A 19511-nucleotide genomic window follows, 5' to 3' on the forward strand; every position below is an offset into this window, starting at 1 on the left:
ATGAGTCAAAAAAAGTTGTCTTTTTATAGGAGGTTGTAAAAAAAAAAAAAAAGCCTATCCTTCAGGTGTAGTAATCCACTCTAATCCACTTTGGATGTAAAGTATCAGTGGGCCCTTTATTACAATGCTTGTGGTAAACTTAATAAGTTTGTAAAATAATAAAATATGTTGTGAGTTTCCACAATGCATTTAATGAAATAGAGAGGAAGTAGTATACAATATGTCACTTAAGTCTCATTTATTTCTATGTATTTTTCGTGACTTGCTAAATGACTTTCCTATCATTTGATTACCTTAGGATGTCACATTTAATGATGCCTGTTTTTTTAAAAGTGACCATATTTGGTGATCAAAATTATAAATAATTGCAAAAAACCTATTCTGCCCCATGTTTTGAATTGCTTTCTTTCCTCCATCTTATAAATTGTGTGGGTCAGATTTTTATGAAGAGGAGTCTCATCTGCCTGACACTGCATTGGGTTTCAGCCACCACTGAAACATTTCTTGCAGGACCCCTTTTTAAGTCGGTCATCTAATCTTGTTAACGTGGACTAAGCCTTCTCCTGAGTGGATTTGACCGTACAGAATTACCGTGTCACAACCAATCTAATGACCATTTGGAAGAAACGAGCAATCCGTAATCACATCAAAATTGTCAAAAGTGTAATCCAGTTAAAAGGTTTCTTTTTGGATATTGAGAAAAAAAATAAAGATAAATTTTGAGGGAATAAAAGGCACAATCATGAAATTAAATCGAGTTACATTTATCTAAAATCTACAACTAAACTTTACCAAAAATAAACCAATATGTCAATAGGTGTCAGCAGTATGCTGGAGTAAAAAAAGACAAAACTCACATTCACAACTAAATGTACTTCAATTCATTGGTCCTAGGGGGTTTCCTGCCCTCTGCTTTCTATGTGTGTGTGCGTGTGTGTGTATGTTGTAGGTCTGTGGACAGAGATCCAGGTTGTAAGTAGGCAGCTGACTCACCCAGAGGCTGTTTGGTGATGGTGTGTGGCTTGTTGTCTGTCCTCAGGGGAGCTCTCTACTCTACTTACGCGATGGGGGTGGAGGGGCGTCTAGTCTGGACTGACTGTGACTTTCATATGCCTTCAGACAGCAGTTCCAGTTTGTAATACCACTGTGCTCACGTTAAATGGGAGTAGAGTGAATGTGTTAGGGCAGGTATGGTGTGATGAATACATGCATCGGCCATACAGGTGTCAAGGTGGACCAAGGTTTTAGGTGGTTAGCTTCCAAATGGCTAACAGTTTGAGTCATGCCATTACCACAGTTTAAGTTCTTTAATTGAACTGCCAGAGTTTTAAAATAATGCAGCACATTCTGGTGGTCTAGTGGTGAAATAACAAGAAAAAAATGTATCTTACTTTTGAACATAAGCTTTGAAATTTAGCTTCAAGCTGCTCTATTACCTTACAATGCAGTGTAATTTATCCAAATAAAAAAACTAGCCGTTCCTGTGTTTTACTGTGTATGTTTTAGATTCTCCTATGCTCAGCACTTGTGCTTAATTCAAGAAGAAACACATTTTTAATAAGTCACCTTACATGTTCCCTTTCAAAATACTTAGGTAGATCCTCCTCATCTCCACCCAAATATTATTTCATTAAACTTTGTTTAGAACAAACAAAACTGAGATCAACTCATCTGTTTGTCAGCTGACAGCATCTCCGGCTAAGACAGGCTGAGCTAACTTCTCTTCTGTCACTAAGTTACGGAGATCTATCCAAATGGTCTGCCGCAGCATCCTCTGTCACTTTGCTTTTCCCATAACGACTCTGAAACGAATGAGCACCGGCTGGCTGCTTTGTGTTTTGTTTTCACTGTCTGTGCAAGCTCCCTGTTTAAACAACACAGAAATTGGTCTGCTCACCGGCCTGGTGCTGTCTGCCGTTTGCTCAGTGCCTATTTCTCCAGAGTCTCTCTGAGCCTGAATTCGAATTAAGTCATCTGTTCACTTTTTTTCTGGTCTAATTTGCCATCATCTTGGAGGACGTTCCTGACCTCTTTCGAGTAGCTGTAATATTGTAATCATTAGCTCTTAGGCATCAATGACACATTAATGTGCTCAGTGTCACACTGTGTTTTTTCCTTTTTGCAGTAATCATTGCAAATAGTACTACTGTAAATTCTTAGTGGAACTGAAATAATGATTTAACGGTGTAGGTGGGTAGGCTTGTATTTGCCCTCCGGTGCTGTGTGGTGGGTTTGATATGCCCAGATGTTAGGAGAGAAAAGAAAGAAATGCTAATTACTACTCATATCTTCAGGCATTGCACATAGAAACTCACAATCCTTCTCCTAGATTCATCTCCCAACTTGAAAACTGCTTATCTTTTCTAATCTGTCTTCATCAGTTTTTCTTTCCTATCTTCTAATTTAGCTTATCATGTCAAGTGCATGGCAACAGGGGTATTATTATTGTTTTACCATTGAATTAATTAAACTTATTAAACGTGTAGTTCAGAACATTTCTAAACTCTCTAATTTATTGTTTCATGGAATTAGTGTTTTTGGTCATTCTTTATTTAACAGGGTGTGCATAAGACTGACATGACACTGTCATAAACATGACATAACACCTGTCATGAACATGAAGGAGTCTTTATGAATGTCTATGACTGCTGTCATGAAGTGTCATTTGGTAAAAAAAATGACACTTTTAATGCAAAGTTGGCACTTATAATGGACTTATACATTTCTCTATTGATATTGTTTTTGCTTAATTGATTAACCTAGAGGAATATTTGTTAATAAAAAAAAATCAAAAACAAATATAAGCTTACAATTTTTTATCACAAACAACAAATTAACTCCAAAGAATTTTGAGACACATGTGTAATGAACAAAATGAAGCCAATTAGTCATGACTTTAGAAATAAAAAGCCAGAATATTCAGCAGGTTGTGTGTCATGAATCATGAGATTGAAAAGGCCTTATTTAAGTCAAAAGAAAAACTGCACAGGGACATAAAAAAAAATCTATCGTGCCATTTATTTAAAATATGATCATGAAGATTGTAACATTTCTATGTGATAAAATACATTTCACCAGCATGAAGTCTGTCCATTAACACACAGGTACAGTCTTAATCAGTCATATACAGGTCCAGATTTCTGTAAAAACATTTGCCCAATTTAGTCAGAAAATAATGTACTAGACAGGCAATGTGTCAAACTCTGTAGAATGGGTGGGCAGCTTGATAAACCTATGGTGACGTTGTCTCTTTTGTGAGCTCATTAGTTGCAGCTATCACTCATGCATCCCTGCAGCTCTTTGAAACCCTCTGTGTGTCTTCAGACTTAAATTATTTCCAAACTTTAGACTAAAGCGTTTTCCTTACAACAGTTGATGCTGTAAAGTTTTAAAACTCTAACAATTTATAAAAATTACAAGTCAATAAAAGCATTGATATTGATGGATTATTGTACACAGTATTATCAGTTATGAGGACCAATCGCAGCAGCCCTACTTCCTTATGGTCGTACATGAAAAACCGTAGCGGCCCTTCTAGGTTTTGAGTCAATAATCTGATCTGTTTCTGTGTTCAAGATGCATTACAGCGCGCAGTCCTAACAGATATAAGAGCACCGGTAAGCTGTTGTATTGAGACACGATGCAGAGTCCAGGCCTCTTGGGACTCCACGCTCTTTGTTCCAATTTCCTCTACAGCAATCCAGGGCAGAGTTAAGGCGCTGTACTTTTCTGATTTACCTAAGCACATGCGGTCACAGCTGAGAGGCTGCAGAGCGGGTGGAGGAGACTGTCTGCGGTGCAGGTGATTTGTCATCAGATGAGGTTCATTACGGCTGGCAGTGTGTTGTTGGGCCAACCACTGATGTGGAAAAGGGTCATGAATCAGCCACATTCCAAGGATGATTTTGGTAATATTGGTGATATTGCTTATTGATCCCATAGATGGGTTATGGATGTTATTATTAAATTCACCTTAGTTCTAAATAAATACTGATTCCTCTTTCAATCCGTGAGTGAAAGCTGAAAAATGAGATTTGATGCACTTAATGGGTCCACTTTCTAGTTTAAAATTAAAATTATGAAAATAATATTAAAGGGGGTAAGTTATGAAAAATTGACCTTTTTGAGCTTTACATCATGTTATGATGTTACTCCCTCATCAAAAATATACATAGAGTATTTCTTTGATTCTTTCATGCGTATTTGAGGAATCCTTTAATCTCTCGTGGAAGCCCTACAGCAGGAGTCTCAAACTCCAGTCCTTGAGGGCCACTGTCCTGCAGCTTTTAGATGTGCTACAGGTACAAAACGCTGGAATGAAATGGCTTAATTACCTCCTCCTTGTGTAGATCAGTTCTCCAGAGCCTTGCTAATGACTTAATTATTCTATTGTGTGGTGCAGCAGGGGCACATATAAAAATTGCAGGACAGTGGCACTCGAGGACTGGAGTTTGAGACCCCTGCACTACAGGGTGCCTAAATAGCCACAATTGTTCATACAAAGTGTTGCCTTTTTACCCAAAGTTCCACTTTGGAGCTGCAGTCTTCAGCCCCACAGAGCATCCTCTCCCCCTACTCCTCTGAAAAGCCCCACCAGACTAGCAGCAGCAGCAATTAGCAAACACCTGGTGGAACTGCGTGCCTGGTGAACTTATCATACAAACTACTTCTCAGTAAAGCATTTCTAGGAATGGTTGTAAATTCCACAATGGAGCAATGTTGCAATGATGTCGCATTGAGGTTGAGTGTCGAAAAGAGCAGGAGCTTCTTAAAGAGACAGGCCCAATTTTGAGGCGTAAAATTGCGAAGTCAAATTTCTTTTAAGTTATATTTGATACAGAATTTTCATAACTGAAAATAACATACTTGATTTTGCTTGAAAATACATAATACCGCCCCCTTAACATAAGAAATAATTTAGTGTGATGTTATATGAGTTATGAAAGCCCACTCCTTAAAGTCCAGCTTATCCAAAATGTAAGCTGGTTGACCTAATTTCTGCCATTGCCGTCATACTCTGATATGGACAAAATGAGATTAGACTGAACTCATTCAATTACATTTAAATGTGTCAATATCTGGAAACAGTGTTTAGCATGTAGCTTAAATCTTAAAAATATTCAGAATTTTTATAACAAAAACTGTGTTCTATAATCAGATATACCTCAAACAGCCTTAATGTAATATGATGCACAGATATTGGGGGAGGCAGCAAGGCAAATAAGGCCAGGACCATGAATTAATGTTTGCAGACAGGTTGTTTCAGAACGTCACGTTTTCTTCCATAGCCCATTGACATGTGTGTTCTGTGAGTCGGTGACTCCAAATTGCCTAAAAGTGTGAAAGTAGGTGTGAATGTGTTTGTCCGTCTGTACGTATCAGCTCTAGGACAGACTGGCAACATGTCCACACTGCAACTCACCTCTCACCTGGTGTGTTCTGGGATATATTCCAGGCACACATGATCTTTAACAGCACAGTTAAGGAAGCATGCCATTTTTATTTATAAAAGAATATGAAATATGTGCACAAAATTACAAAAAATTATTACATTTAGGTTTGAAGAAATTACTTAACAGTGACACCTATTTTTGGTGGGATTTGAGATGAAAACATTAAGTAAATATACAACAGTTTATGGTATTTACTCAAAAAGTTTAAAACAAAATGTATAAAACCTGGTTGTTTTAAATCAAATTTTTTTTTAATAATGAACAAAGTAAGATATACTGCTCAAAAAAATAAAGGGAACACTTAAACAACACAATATAACTCCAAGTAAATCAAACTTCTGTGAAATGAAACTGTCCACTTAGGAAGCAACACTGATTGACAATCAATTTCACCTGCTGTTATGCAAATGGAACTTTGTACAGAACAAAGTATTCAATGAGAATATTTATTTCATTCAGATCTAGGATGTGTTATTTGAGTGTTCCCTTTATTTTTTTGAGCAGTGTATATACTGTATACTGTATATAGGGCGCTTGGTGACACAATAGCATTGCTGCCAAGCAGCAGGAGGGTACTCGGTTCAAATCCCAGCCTGGAGTTTTTGTTTACATGTTCTCCTTGTTTCTGTGTGGCTTCTCCAGTTGTTAAATTAACTGGTTGATCTAAATTGACCTCCGGTCTGAGTGTGTTGTTTGTCCTGTGTATCTCTGACAGCTGATTAATTAACTGGATAGTGGTGGCAGAGAAACACAGCAGATTAGTTGCTCTTACTGTACAAAGTGTAGCTTTAAAATCTCACTACTCAACTATTTACAAGAGGTGGTGCTCCTTTATATTTCAGGTATATATTTGATTTAGCCCTTTTTCCAAACCAGTTCTGAAGTCAACCTCCTCAATTCTTATTTTAAACACCAAATCTTGCAACAAAGAAAACTTTGCTTCCATTCAACAATTACAAGCAGCTGATAAGTCCATTCCTCCTTTACCACCCTTAAGACACAGTCTGGGCATTTTTGAGAAGATGTACCATTTTGCAATAAATTACTTCTGTACAGATGCCTGTAAGAATGAAAGCATTTTAAACAATACAAAGCTGCTCTTCTGTTTTCTGGAGCACCCCTTGTACCACATGCAAACCATACTGATGGGGTCTGCCTCATCATTTTTACTGCCAGGTCCTGTTTACAAGACCAAAAATGAAAGGCATACATTTTTTCATTGGCTTCACATGATGAGAGTATGTGCTTTTTGCTGGAAAATGATTTGTCTTTGTAAGAAAAGGACAACTGTAGTACTCATCTCTTATCCAACTGACCAGCAGTGTAGAGCAATGTGTAGCAATGGGGGAGTGCAGTGCTATTCTTCAAATAGGTTGAAGAAACCTATTCCAGCAATGCATCTTCCCAAGTATCTCAATAAACAGAACATTAACCTGTAAGAATGATGAAAAAGTTTAGTGGTTTAAGAAAACCCTCTAAAATCTATGCATGCCTTCATCCAGGTAACCTACATAAGCCTGAGATATATTATTCCATAGTGTTTGCATGTATTCAGTCACAGTCATTTCTTGGACATTTCACTTACCTGATAATCAAATAAATAAGAAAGAAAATATGTTCACTCAGTTTGGACAAATATGTTGGAGTGTTGATTTATCTCCATGTTATTCATTTATTTGTACTGCACTGTTTTTTTGGATCAGTGTTTACTTTTACATGGGAATGCACAAAACACCAACACTACTGAGTTTGTTGATAAAATGTGTTTTACTTGAACAATGACTAACCTTCTTCTTTTATTCCTATCAATGATTTTGAGGCATTCTTCTTTATGATTTGCTTTTAATAATCTTCTCTTCTTTATATGTACTTTAACTCTGCTTTATGTCCTTCTCTGTCCCTTGACCTTCCTATGCTTTTTTACTCGTCCAGCAAGATCTTGAGAAACTCATCCATACAATTATCTTTAGTCGCATTGATTACTACAACAATGTCTTCAGAGATCTGTCTAAAAAGTCAATCAGGCAGTTGTATCTGATCCAGAACGCTGCTGCTTGCGTTCTCACTAAAACTAGGAAACTAAAGCTCATCACCCCAGTTCTAAAGTTCTTACACAAGCTCCCTGTAGCTCAGAAAATAGATAAAATACTTTTGTTTATAAATCACTGAATGGCTTAGCACTAAAATGCATTAAAGAGCCATTGTTTTATCAACCTTCCAGACCATTCAACTTTTCTGGTTCAAATATACTCTGCATTCCTAGAGTCAGAACCAGTAACTGGTTGTATTATGTTTTTATCATGTAAAGCACTTAGAACTGCCTTGTTGCTGAAACGTGCTATACTAATAAACTTGACTTGACTTGACTGGACTAACCCTCTTCACCCCTTTCTTTTCCTGCCATCTCGAAACACCCCCCCTCTCCAGCTGGGTTTGTGAAGTCGCCACTGTCTGAGACTAAGCTTACCGGGGATACCTTTGAGCTGTACTGCGAGGTGGTCGGTAACCCCACTCCAGAGATCCAGTGGTGGTACGCCGAAGTCAACCGGGCCGACTCCTTCAAGCAGCTTTGGGACGGAGCCCGCAAGCGCAGGGTGTCCATCAACACGGCCTACGGCACCAATGGGGTCAGTGTGCTCGGCATCACACGCCTCACACTGGAGGACTCGGGGACCTATGAGTGCAGGGCAAGCAACGACCCCAGGCGCAATGATCTCCGACAAAACCCGGCTATCACCTGGATCCGCGCCCAGGCCACCATATCAGTGCTACAGAGTGAGTGATCTATGTGCAGTAGTACCTAGATGATGAACAAACTCTGTCAAACCTTTTCAATCTCAAAGGAGCCCAGCCACAATACTGAATAAATTACTGTTCTTCAGTAATTTTCTAAATCCTTCATGCCAATGGTTGCATTTTATATTTTGGTTTCTGGACACAGTTTGGTTATATCTTAATGTTTTTTTAGTGAGTTCCCAAAATTCCCCAGAGAATTTAGATGACCACAAACCCAAGAACTACAACTAGTCTTTTTCTAGCTTTGTTCTGTCTTCTCTCCCACCAGATCTTTATTTCTCTTCTGCCATGTGTCCTTTTCCAACATTCCTCTTATATTGTTTTTCTCTGTATTCCAATTTCATCCTGTTTTCTATTCCTAGATTCATTTGTGATCTTGCTTTCCCATTATGCCGTGCTTCTTTTGTTGGGTTGATTGTTTTATTTACTTCAAAGCATTGCCTGCTAGCTAAATGCAGTGGAAACCTAGTGGTGCTTTGAAGTAATAGTGCTTTTGATTTAGCTTTTTCACTCTGGGCATGGTGTAAATGGGACTATAAGAAGACACAAGGAGGGGATCCATTCGGGTGTGAAACAGTGATTCCTGCTGTCAACTTCTTCCTGATAAAAGGAAACATTTACTGCTTTCAAATTTATGTGTGGTAATCCAATAAAGGTACGACCACATGGGCCCCTGGAGTGTCTCATTTCTTGTTGAAGATGAAATTTTTGCTTCAACACAACAGTCTCTTTGGGTCTGTTGGTGCAGTTTGTTACCTTGTGCCTTCTCACCCATTAAGTGTGTGACTGTGAATCAGTAATGACATTATATCCCCTAACCTTCAGCTCTACACACACACGTATTCAGCTGGACCCTTCTAATCTGTGCGTGCTTCAGTGCTCTGCCCACTGGAGCACAGGGAAATGTGGAATGTTGTTAGTCATAGTGAAGCTTTGAGAAGTTTAGAGGAATCTGGTCTGTGCTGACATTCTGGTAAAATTTCATATTTTTTGTGTGTTATTTAATCTTTGGCTAATGCAACTGCATTTGTCTAATTTACATATTCCATAATCCATCTCTATTCTGAATTTACTCCCTCACACAATGCAATTTGTCATTACTGAGAAACAAATGTTTGAATCTACATGTGATAAGCAAATTATTCCATGTATATTACAAGCTATACATAATAGTTCTTTGGATGTATAGTTTGCAGTTTTGAAGACTTGAAATCAGTTTGTCTCTTTTTGCATCTGTATTTTCGTCACATAAGATTTTAAATGTGAACCGCTCTATACCAGAAATCATCATATGGATATATGAACTCTACAAAGGTTTGTAATAGAAATGTGAAACTTTGCATTTTCAAGTAAGCGTAATTCCTGTTTTATGCATGATTCTATCTGAAATAAATCTGCATAAATATGTTTTGTTTGATCTATGAGTTTTGGTACCCAAAGTTTTTATAGTCAAAGAATATAGCATGACATGAAATATGTAAAAAATTACTTTATGAAACATAAGCCTACAGCAACTATGTATTACAGCTAATTGTCAGCTGTTTGCATAAAACAAGCTATTATTTTGATCAAAACAACATGCAGTAACATAAGTATTAATTCCACAAAATAATCGAAAATAATAGTTTTATTAAAGCTGAATCTTCCAGACAAATGTAGATTTCTGCATATATTCACAAACTGAAGCTAGACTAAATGTACTTCTGTTATGGATCGCTATTTGCCTTCCGAAATACCTTGATTCTTCTTAGCATTAATTGATCTAAGTGTTAGAAACATTCTTCAGAGATTTTGGTCCATATTGACATTATAGCAACACACAGCTCCAGGCATCTTATGAATTTCCTGTTCCATAAAATTCCAATTGAGCTTAGCTGGTGTTAGATCTGCTGAATCTGGAGGCCATTTGTGACATGGTGCACAATTGTGCTGGAAGTAGCTGTTAGAAGATGGGTATGTTCTGATGATAAAAGGATGGGCAAAGTCAGCAATAACATGCAGATTGGTTGTGATTTTTAAACAACTCACAACTGGAGTGTCAAGAAAATATCTTCAACACAACCACCAAACTGAACTGTTGATACAAAACAGGATGGATTATCAAACCAAAACTAATCTGACCTTGACATCTAAAAGTCACTATCGAAGAGTTGGTCGTAATGAGTGGCTCTTGGAGCTATTGAGGTCTTTCTATCATTTGGAACCAGTTCACCAATTCCCCCTTTGTACCAACAAGGCATTTCATCTACACAACTGCCACTTTAGATATTTTCAAATCGTTCACCAAAACTTGATCTGCAGAAATCTTCCCCACCTCTAAATGCAATGAGCTGCTGCCATGTGATTGGCAGTTCTGCAGTTTGTGTTAACAAGCAAGTGAAGAGGGGTATCTAATAAAGTGGTTGCTGAGTGTATTTGACAATCAATGGAACATCTCTTTGAGTGCAGGAATTCACCACAAAAGCAAGAGAAAATCATCTTGATCTCTACTTTTGTAGAGCCACATGCTTTAACTACATCCAGATATGGTCACATATGGGAAAGTTACCCCACTTATTGCAGCAACAGCGTGTCCTACAAACAACCTTCCATTAAAATTGCCAGTAGACCACTCTGCCACATTGCTAAATGTTAATTTATGTACCTCACGTTGTGTGTGTACGCATGTCTCAAAGATACTATTAATAGCACATGTGGTTCTCCTTTGTAAGAGAGAGTGAAGGGGGAGGGGAGACGCATCCCCTCAGCTATTTAGTATCCGAATGTACAGGAAGAGGGTGAAGTGAATGCTAAAAGAAGTCATTTGTCAGTCTTGCTAGTTCCTCCTGTAGCCTCCCATTTGTTCTCTTTTGCTTTGCTCGTGGCTCTGCAGCAGCAGCCAGTAGTGGGATTATGATGCTTCTCCTCTCTGCTCCTCCCCTCGGGAGCTCCGTTGTTGCTATGGTTGGCCCGCCCTGAAGAAGGGGGAGGAGCAGTGCGGAGGAGGCCTCCTGCTCACAACTCAAGGCAGAGCAAAGGGCACCTTGCTCTCAGATGACACCCTTTACTGTGATAAACCCTGGTATTGTTTCATAACCAGCCTGGATAGCAGTGTAGATGTCACTATGCTTACATGTTAATGTGGATCCCAAATAAAATGAATCAATAACCAACGAGCCAAATATATATATGCATCTAAACTTGTGTTTAAAAAATGTACTGTATGAAAGAATATTGCTCAGATTACCCTGATTATCTTTTCTAACATTTTTTTTTAAATGCAGCTTAAGCAGCAGACAACATATTCAGCTTCTATGGCTGAGTTGGCTAAAAAGCAAGTGCTTGGTTTGGTATCAGGAAAGACAAGCATTTAATATTGCGGTTACAAATGAAACTAAATGAGTAAACAAGTATCTTATTACAGAGTTGCAATTGATTTTTATCATGAATGTAGGCATGAGCGTGATAATAAAATTATGTGGCATGATTGCCTTGATAGTGTGATCTTTACACACACAAAAAGAATTTGATCTAACAGCTTTGATTTAAAACAGAAAATCAATAATTACTACTACTTTAACGTACAGAGAGTGTGTAGCTACTTATTTTTAGCTTGCCAGTTGTGCTTTTAAAAAAACTAAATTTAAAAGTTATTGTTGGCAATTTTTTAGTTTTCACACAAAGACTATAGGTATTTTTTACAACGTAAAGAAAAAGGTATGGTAGCCTCCTTTAGTGGTCACAAATTGTGCTTTTGATCCACACTCTGAGGATTTTAAAATCTAATTTATCAAAGAATGTCTTAAACAACCCATTATTTAATTTTTCTATAAGAGCAAACGTCCCTTTTAATCCGTCAAATACCACTTTGGGTTTTTAAAAGTAAATGTGAATCTAAAGAATTCATGCACTTAACTATGCCTTTTGTTTATTTATTATGTGGACTTCACTTCATAGTCTCCCTCCTACACAGATCATTTAAAAACAGCACACAGCCTACAGCTACCACACTACAGCATGTGAGAAAGCATTAAATATCTCCAAGCCCTAGTTCTGGGATAAGATTTGACTGTGTCTGTCTTCCAGAACCAAAGATCAATGCCTCTGATCAGATCGTCCTGCCCCTGGACGGACCTGTCAAATCGGTTATCCTACATTGCAACCTGACTGCTGCCCATACGGCCCACAAGGACAGCTTCTGGATGAAGAATGGACGCGAGATTCCAAACACACGGGGAGAAGAGAGGACTAGATCGTTCAGGTGACAAATCCTTTGAATACACATTTCACTGCTCATCCTAAATCACCCATTTAATGCAGCACTTTCAGATAAAATAAAGCCATTGTGCGAGCAATAAAGGAGCTGAGGTAATCTCTGTCCCAGCGGGGTGTGAAGACATTCTTGGAGATCAAGACCTTGCATAGACTGAGGCATTATAGTATACTGATTAGTTCTCAGCTGGAGGTGACAGAGGTGCACACAGCTACATGCATGCTAACTCAGGTTTGTTTTTCTGCTTGGTTGACTGACGGTGGGGGATTTTAAAAAAGTAGAACACAGACCACAGAGCAGCAGACTTTCCTTGCTCTAAAAATAAGCATATAGCGCACTAAAGGCTCTGACAATAAAACTCACCATAAGCTCGTCTGTGCGATAACTTATGTTCAGGAAGCTACAGGTCATAACTTTCTAAATGTACAGGTTTCTCTTAACTAAGTTAGTTTTGTAACTCAGTTCAAAAAGTTACCTCGTATAACAGATGCAGTTTTTTTAAAAAACAAGTGTTTTTTCTGCTGATTGTGATGATTATTGCTTTCAGCTAGAGAAAACCCAAAATCCAGTTTCCCAGAAAGCTGTTATAGATATTATTATAATTTTAATAGAGTAATGTCTACCTTTGAAAAGGATAATGTTAAGTATATATACAGTGGACTATGTGTGTTCAACAGTTGGTGAGAGCTCCTTTGGCCTTATTTGCTGCATCAATGCTGTGTGGAATGAGAAAGTCCCAATTTCTGAAGGAAAACAAAATCAACATTTCCATGTGGACAGTTGTCCAAATCTTGACTCTGTCCAAACTCAACTTTTTATTCCATACTTTTTGCTTCCACTCAACCTTCCAATAATATGCTTATACTGTAAGCTTCTTTTGCAGTGACCTTTTGTGACTTACTTTCCTTGTGGATTGTGTCAGTCATTGTCTGCTGGGCATGTGTAAAGTCAGTAGTTTTCCCCAAGACTGTATCAAAACTTATTTGAAAGAAAAATTATAATCTGTACTTGTATAATACTCTGCTTTTCTGAGGAGTTGAATTTGGGATTTATTAGCTGCGAGACGTAATCAAAAATAACTGAAACAAACACTTAAAATACTGTATATCACTCCAAAATCTAAGAATGAGCATAACATATTTATTTTGAATTTATGTATGTTACTTTTATTAAACGATCTAAGTCTCATTGAGATTAAAAATATCTTTTTCAAGGCATTTTAATTTTCAATTCAATAGGTGAAGTAAACATTCCAGTTATATCTGTATATCTTTTTTTCTTTGCGCAAACTAATCTTATAGAGTTTGTTTTGTGGCTAAGATATTAAAATTTAATCTTAGAAACACAAAATTGTGTTATTTATATGCACAAGTGTAACACAAAAAATAAATTTAGTCATTCAGTCTTGTTAAAATCAGTAAATAGCAATTCAAAAACAGAAGTAGTTTTTATTTAATTTTAAATTATCACAATACTAATTATTTATTAAGCGTTTGCTAATGACATATTGTATTTGATGCCCATCCATCCATCCATCCATCCATCCATCCATCCATCCATCCATCCAATAAAACTGAGAATCCACTCTGTCATTTGCCTGAATAAATAGTTCCTGCTGTCACACAGTATAATCATTTTAGCAGAGAGCCACTGTCAGCCCCCATAGACATACCACATACTCTGTCTAGCCACAAGATAAGACCAATTGGTCACTTCCTTGTCACACTACATCAGTGAAACTCTGAACATTACAGCTAAAATGCCTGTAGCACACTTTCCTGCAGAATACAGGGCTGCAGTTTTGTAATATCTCAATAAAAGGCCATGATTTTTTTTCACGGCGTTATGAGTTCCTTAGGTTTTCACTGATTTAGTCAAAGCTCATTATGCTTTGTAAATTCAAAGCTAGATGCCTTAATTTACTGGACTGTTTGCAGTGCAAATAATTTGGTGGAAAAAAATTATTTGTTGGTGTTTTTTGTGTAATTTCTTGCAGAATCTCTAAACCTCGAGCAGACGATTCGGGGGAATACATGTGCGTTTACACATTTGATAAAGCACCAAATGCAAACGCAACAATTGAAGTGAAAGGTAAGTTTTCTCTGGAACAAGATAGACAAAGTAAACATTTTATGGTTCAAACAAATGTCCAGTAATTTTCTCCCTAGAGTACTGAAACATATGCATAATATGCAGCTTGTAGAGAGATTAAGGATGTTGAAGGAAAACTGCCCACCAAAAGCTGTGTCAAGAGAGTCATTTTTGTCAAAAATGCTTGAATCTGGGCAGTGCAGTGGTGACGACAGGGAGAATACCTGAGGCTGTTGTCACTCTCGGCTTTACTGAGACTACAATCTAGCTAAATGGACAGGGAGTGCATACACTCTCCAAAATATGCAAAGAACAAGGCTTACAAGGAGACTTTCAGAAGAACTGTGACCTATAAAAATGAAGTGTTATGGTTAAAGAGGACAAGAAATACAAATTGCTGGGCCTTATGCAATAACTTCCATCTGGCCATTTGGATACTTCTGCATTCTGTATTTTAATAACCTGCGCTAGTTCAACACATAACTTGCAATAAGGCGGTGCATAAAAGAAGGATCATTAAGTATTCCAAGCCAAGCTGAAGATGAAGAAATATTACATTAGTTTCCTAGAAAAAAAAGAAAGTCAAGTAGCGTTTTATCAGTTCCCTCAATTATTGCAGGACGACTGTGAACTGTGAGCATAGTGTCATAGCTTCTCTTATACAGAAATAACATCATTCATAGGTTATTGGGTGTACTTTGTGTGTAAGATTATAAAAGATGAGTTCCCGTGAGAAAATAAGAGTGGAGTGAAGCAAAGTATCTCCACCTATAAAATCTGCAGCAGACAATTCACAAGATACAACTGAAAGAATGCTGTAACATTTAGTTACACCTTGCCATAAATACTGTTAAGTGTTAAGGCTTGTAAAAAAAAAAAGGTCCAGTACAGTGCCTTGCAAAGTACTGAAAGCTCTTAAACTTAGTCCTATTTTTTTCAAAGAGCAAACACAAAGACCAACCAAGAGAGAAACCAAAAGCAAATAGATACAAAACATTGAAAATCCTTCATGACTATCCTTCCAATTACCATTTATGCACAATTTTGTGTTGCTTTATCACATAAAATCCAAATAAAATAGAGACGCTTGGGGTTGTAACAGGACAAAATGTGAAAAATTCAAGGGCTGTGAACAATTTTTAAAAATTCCCTTAGGTCTTCTTTAAAATGTTACATGTCAACTTAAAATATCTAGAACTTGAACCAAGAACGTATCCTGCTCACTCAAGTGAACAACAAGGAGTATTGCAAGTTCTTTGAAGTAATGTTTTCATTCAAGGTTGCACTGAAGCCATCAACCCGAATAAGTCCTCTGGGAGGAAGGGCAGGTCAAACCCTCTTCAAGAGAAGATTGCCTGTGTAGTGCATAAGTCAATTTGCAGCCGCATGGCTGTAGTGCATACTGAGCCAGGCCCGCCTCTTTGTAGCGATGGCTGATTGCGTAACACAGATGACTGCTGTGCGGGTTGCTTTCACTGGATTGTCAGATGACAGCACTAGTCACCATTCAAACGGTTATTTCTGCAGTGGTTTGGCCGTTGAGGCTCACTATCTGCCCCCAGTGGAAAGATTTAGTATCTGAAACTGTCAATGAAGGACTTTCTGGTGACATTGATGGGAAAAAAGATAAAAGAGACTGTAATAACAGCCTTTTGATGTCATAAGAAGTACAAGCACTGGATCTAAAAAAAAAAAGAATTTTTTTTCTGTCCGCTAACTCTTGTAATTTTCTAGAGGTGGTTGAGATCCACTGTGACCCAAGTAAGCAAGCCAGCTTTCCACTGCACTCCTGGCAGCAGTTCACTGAGATCCCTCGCCTACAGTGTCCTTGGCACACTCATCCTTGCAGGACTCAGCTCAGAGGCAACAGATGGAGGGTTCTGTGATGTTGTAGGATTAAGGCTCAGAATACAGGCCCAGCCATCTTTGTGGCACGAGTGGACTTTATTGTCTGTGATATGAAGCTTACTACTCATACATATTTGGTCCTATTATGCATATCAAGTTTTATGTAAGGCAAAGCACCTTTCTCAGTCAGTTTTGTTTCAAGAAAATAATAAAGCGTCACAATAATATTTTTCATGAATCAAAGTGCCAAATGTGAGAACTGATATGATTTAGCACTTTAAAAAAATATCATGTCAGTTCTATCATCTTTTCAGGAAAAGATTTTTTCTGACAGGTTTGACCTTGTTCCCTTTCACTCATTCCTCTCACATTTATCCCACTTTACCACAATGTGGCTCATGGAAATTACTAATCAAGAATCAGGAGTGTGAAATGGAGGTTTCTGCCTGTTTCAGCACCACTCAAAGGGCTGTCTGTGCTCTGTCAGTCACAGATATGTTACAGTAAGGATAACGCATAAGTAAGCTTGGCCACTCCCCTGCTCTGGGAGCACGTGTGTACCATAATTAGAGTGAACTGATGTCACTAAAGAGCACAGAGCCCTCCTGCCCTCCACACACTGCTGAAAATTTGTCACACTCAGTTACTGTGATGTCAAAGAGTAGAGAAAAATGGCTAACTTAGTGCTAAAAGGTGTCTCACCTTGGGGACAGAGTATTTTACTAATCGATTATCATTGCTTTTCTTTGCCTTCCGATATATTTTCATAATCAGCATTTGTTACATAGAGCTAGTTATGATCATCACTTTACTGTAAAAATTCTCATTTTAAGAACTTTGCTGTCAAATTACTGCGAATGGGAACATCTGGAGGCTTTCATATTATACTGATGCAGCCCTCCCCCCACCTCTATATGAATGGTATTGAAATGCTTTTGTCCCATGTAGAAACAGGCCCTGCATTTAGCTGGAGGATGTATAGTACAGTTCACAAAACAATTGAGTTTATAGGGAAAGTAAATATCTTTGCACTATGGTTGACATATGTAAACAAATAGGGATCTGCTAGCACTTAAAAATAAAAGCAAAGAATAAGAACAGAAAACAAAAATAGTTGCAATAAAGTATTTCTCAAGATAATCTGAAGACTATTTAGCCTCAACATTTCCCTTGGCGAGGTTCAACTGCATATAAATTAAACCTGGCTGGTTATGTTGTCTTTTTGAGAGTTTTTAACTAAATTAGCATGGTAACTTACCAGTTAATGTCACTTGGACTCACAAAATATAACAAAATAATGACGTTCAGTGCTTAGCAAAAGTATTCACACCCCTTGAACGTTTACCCATTTGGCTACATACACCTACAGTCTTATTGGGATTTTGGACGACCAATACACAACATGTTTTGTAGGTTAGAATTGAAATCAGAGTTTTTGCATTTTTTCAGATAAATCTACAAAGGTTTTTAAAAATGGAACACCTTTGTGTTAGAGTTTTTTTTTTTATAACTTTCTCCCTCCTGAGGTGAGTATCTCTGTTCTTCTCTGGTTTAATACTCTCCTTGCGGTTGTGACACAATAATATGTGAAAATGTTCTGGGCTGTAAATACTTTTGCAAGTGTTATACATGTTTAGTAAAGAAATTCATGAAAAAGTCAACACAGAGAGTCACTTTGCAAAGCTGCTGCAGCAGCAGTCGAAGGAGATACAGAACCTGAAAAGAACTGAATGCATCTGCTGCTCCGTCTGCCTCTACTGAAAGCTGAGTATGGAGACAGCCATGTTGTGTTGAAACACATGATACCACATTGCCATTCACGATGGTTCTTTTGTCGGAGCCCCCTTTCTCCACATCCTCAGGAGTCACACATTCCCCAGGAAGAAAAGATGTGCTGTAAACTTCCTCTTCCACTCTTGGTTTTGGCCTGTGACCCGTCGTCTTTTGTTGAGATTTTGAAAGCTTAATTAGTGCTCCTTCCTGTAAACAACTCACTAGCTTTCTGTTGGTGACTCATTATAACAGACGTGAAAAATTAATAGCTATACCTGCAAACGCCGCTTAGCTTGTGCTGCATCCACATTATAGTTAATGGAAACGTCTATAGAGAAATAAGCTCAGTTTACAGAAAAACAGTCTGGGTTAGAAGCCTTTTTGAATCTTACAGACACAAATAACTCCTTTAAAACTAAAACAGATAATCATTCTCTCCATATTTATGTCATTTGGTAGGAATGTAAATCTTCATATGAATGTTTTTTCTTCCTCTAGTTCAGTTGTTAATGATCTGTTTTGCAACCCTAGCAAAACCCTACGTCACGGGGCACAAGCGAAGTGAAAATAAAAACGAGGGGGAAAATGCCATGATGTACTGCAAGTCTGTCGGCTACCCGCACCCAACTTGGACATGGCGAAAAGTGGACGGAACATCTTACAAGGTTTATATCACATTATAAAAAGCAAAAAATAAGGGCAGATGCTGTAGTTCAAAGAATTTAAAATTTTCTAACCATTATTTACTTTGAGAATTTGTCTGTTTTTCAGGATATTGACAACTCCACAGGACGCTTCTTCATCACAAACAGAGACAACTACACAGAGATCAACATACTGAACCTAGATATAACCACGGATCCTGGAATATATGAATGCAACGCAACCAATGTGATTGGGAACACTGCGGAGACCACGATACTACGAGTGCGCAGCCATCTTGCGCCGCTTTGGCCTTTTCTGGGAGTGCTTGCAGAAATTATCATCCTCGTCGTCATCATCGTTGTGTATGAGAAACGCAAGAGGCCAGATGACATTATTGATGGTAAGAAAATCTTCTGTTGGAAAGCAGCTATGAGTAATAATCTGAAGGGGGATTAAACTATGACATGTGAAAACAAACTTTATGAGAAAATTGATTTGTTTTTCAATAAATCTGTAGATGTTTTCTCAGCAGATTAGGAAATTCATATATATGCACTGTAGAAACTATCATGCTTTATGCAGCAAACTTTGAACCCCAAAGTTGATTCTGTTGTTTGAGGAGATCTGGAGAGACCAACGGGCTTTAAATAACT

The 19511-nt window shown here is 37.8% G+C and overlaps 1 protein-coding gene across 5 annotated transcripts in view; it reads left to right on the forward strand.

Moving 5' to 3' along the window:
- LOC114142733 (neuroplastin-like) overlaps positions 1–19511 on the forward strand; it is a 36298-nt gene that overhangs the window by 12354 nt on the left and 4433 nt on the right. For 4 of the 5 annotated variants that reach the window (XM_028014146.1, XM_028014147.1, XM_028014148.1 and 1 more), the window contains exons 2-6: positions 7881–8228; positions 12315–12489; positions 14498–14592; positions 18745–18878; positions 18985–19258. In XM_028014146.1, the coding sequence (XP_027869947.1) occupies positions 7881–8228; positions 12315–12489; positions 14498–14592; positions 18745–18878; positions 18985–19258 (1026 nt within the window). The remainder of the gene's footprint in view (positions 1–7880; positions 8229–12314; positions 12490–14497; positions 14593–18744; positions 18879–18984; positions 19259–19511) is intronic. The other variant, XM_028014149.1, reaches the window with a different exon arrangement.

Source organism: Xiphophorus couchianus, chromosome 4 (assembly GCF_001444195.1).
Source record: "Xiphophorus couchianus chromosome 4, X_couchianus-1.0, whole genome shotgun sequence".
Classification (NCBI taxonomy): Eukaryota; Metazoa; Chordata; class Actinopteri; order Cyprinodontiformes; family Poeciliidae; genus Xiphophorus; species Xiphophorus couchianus.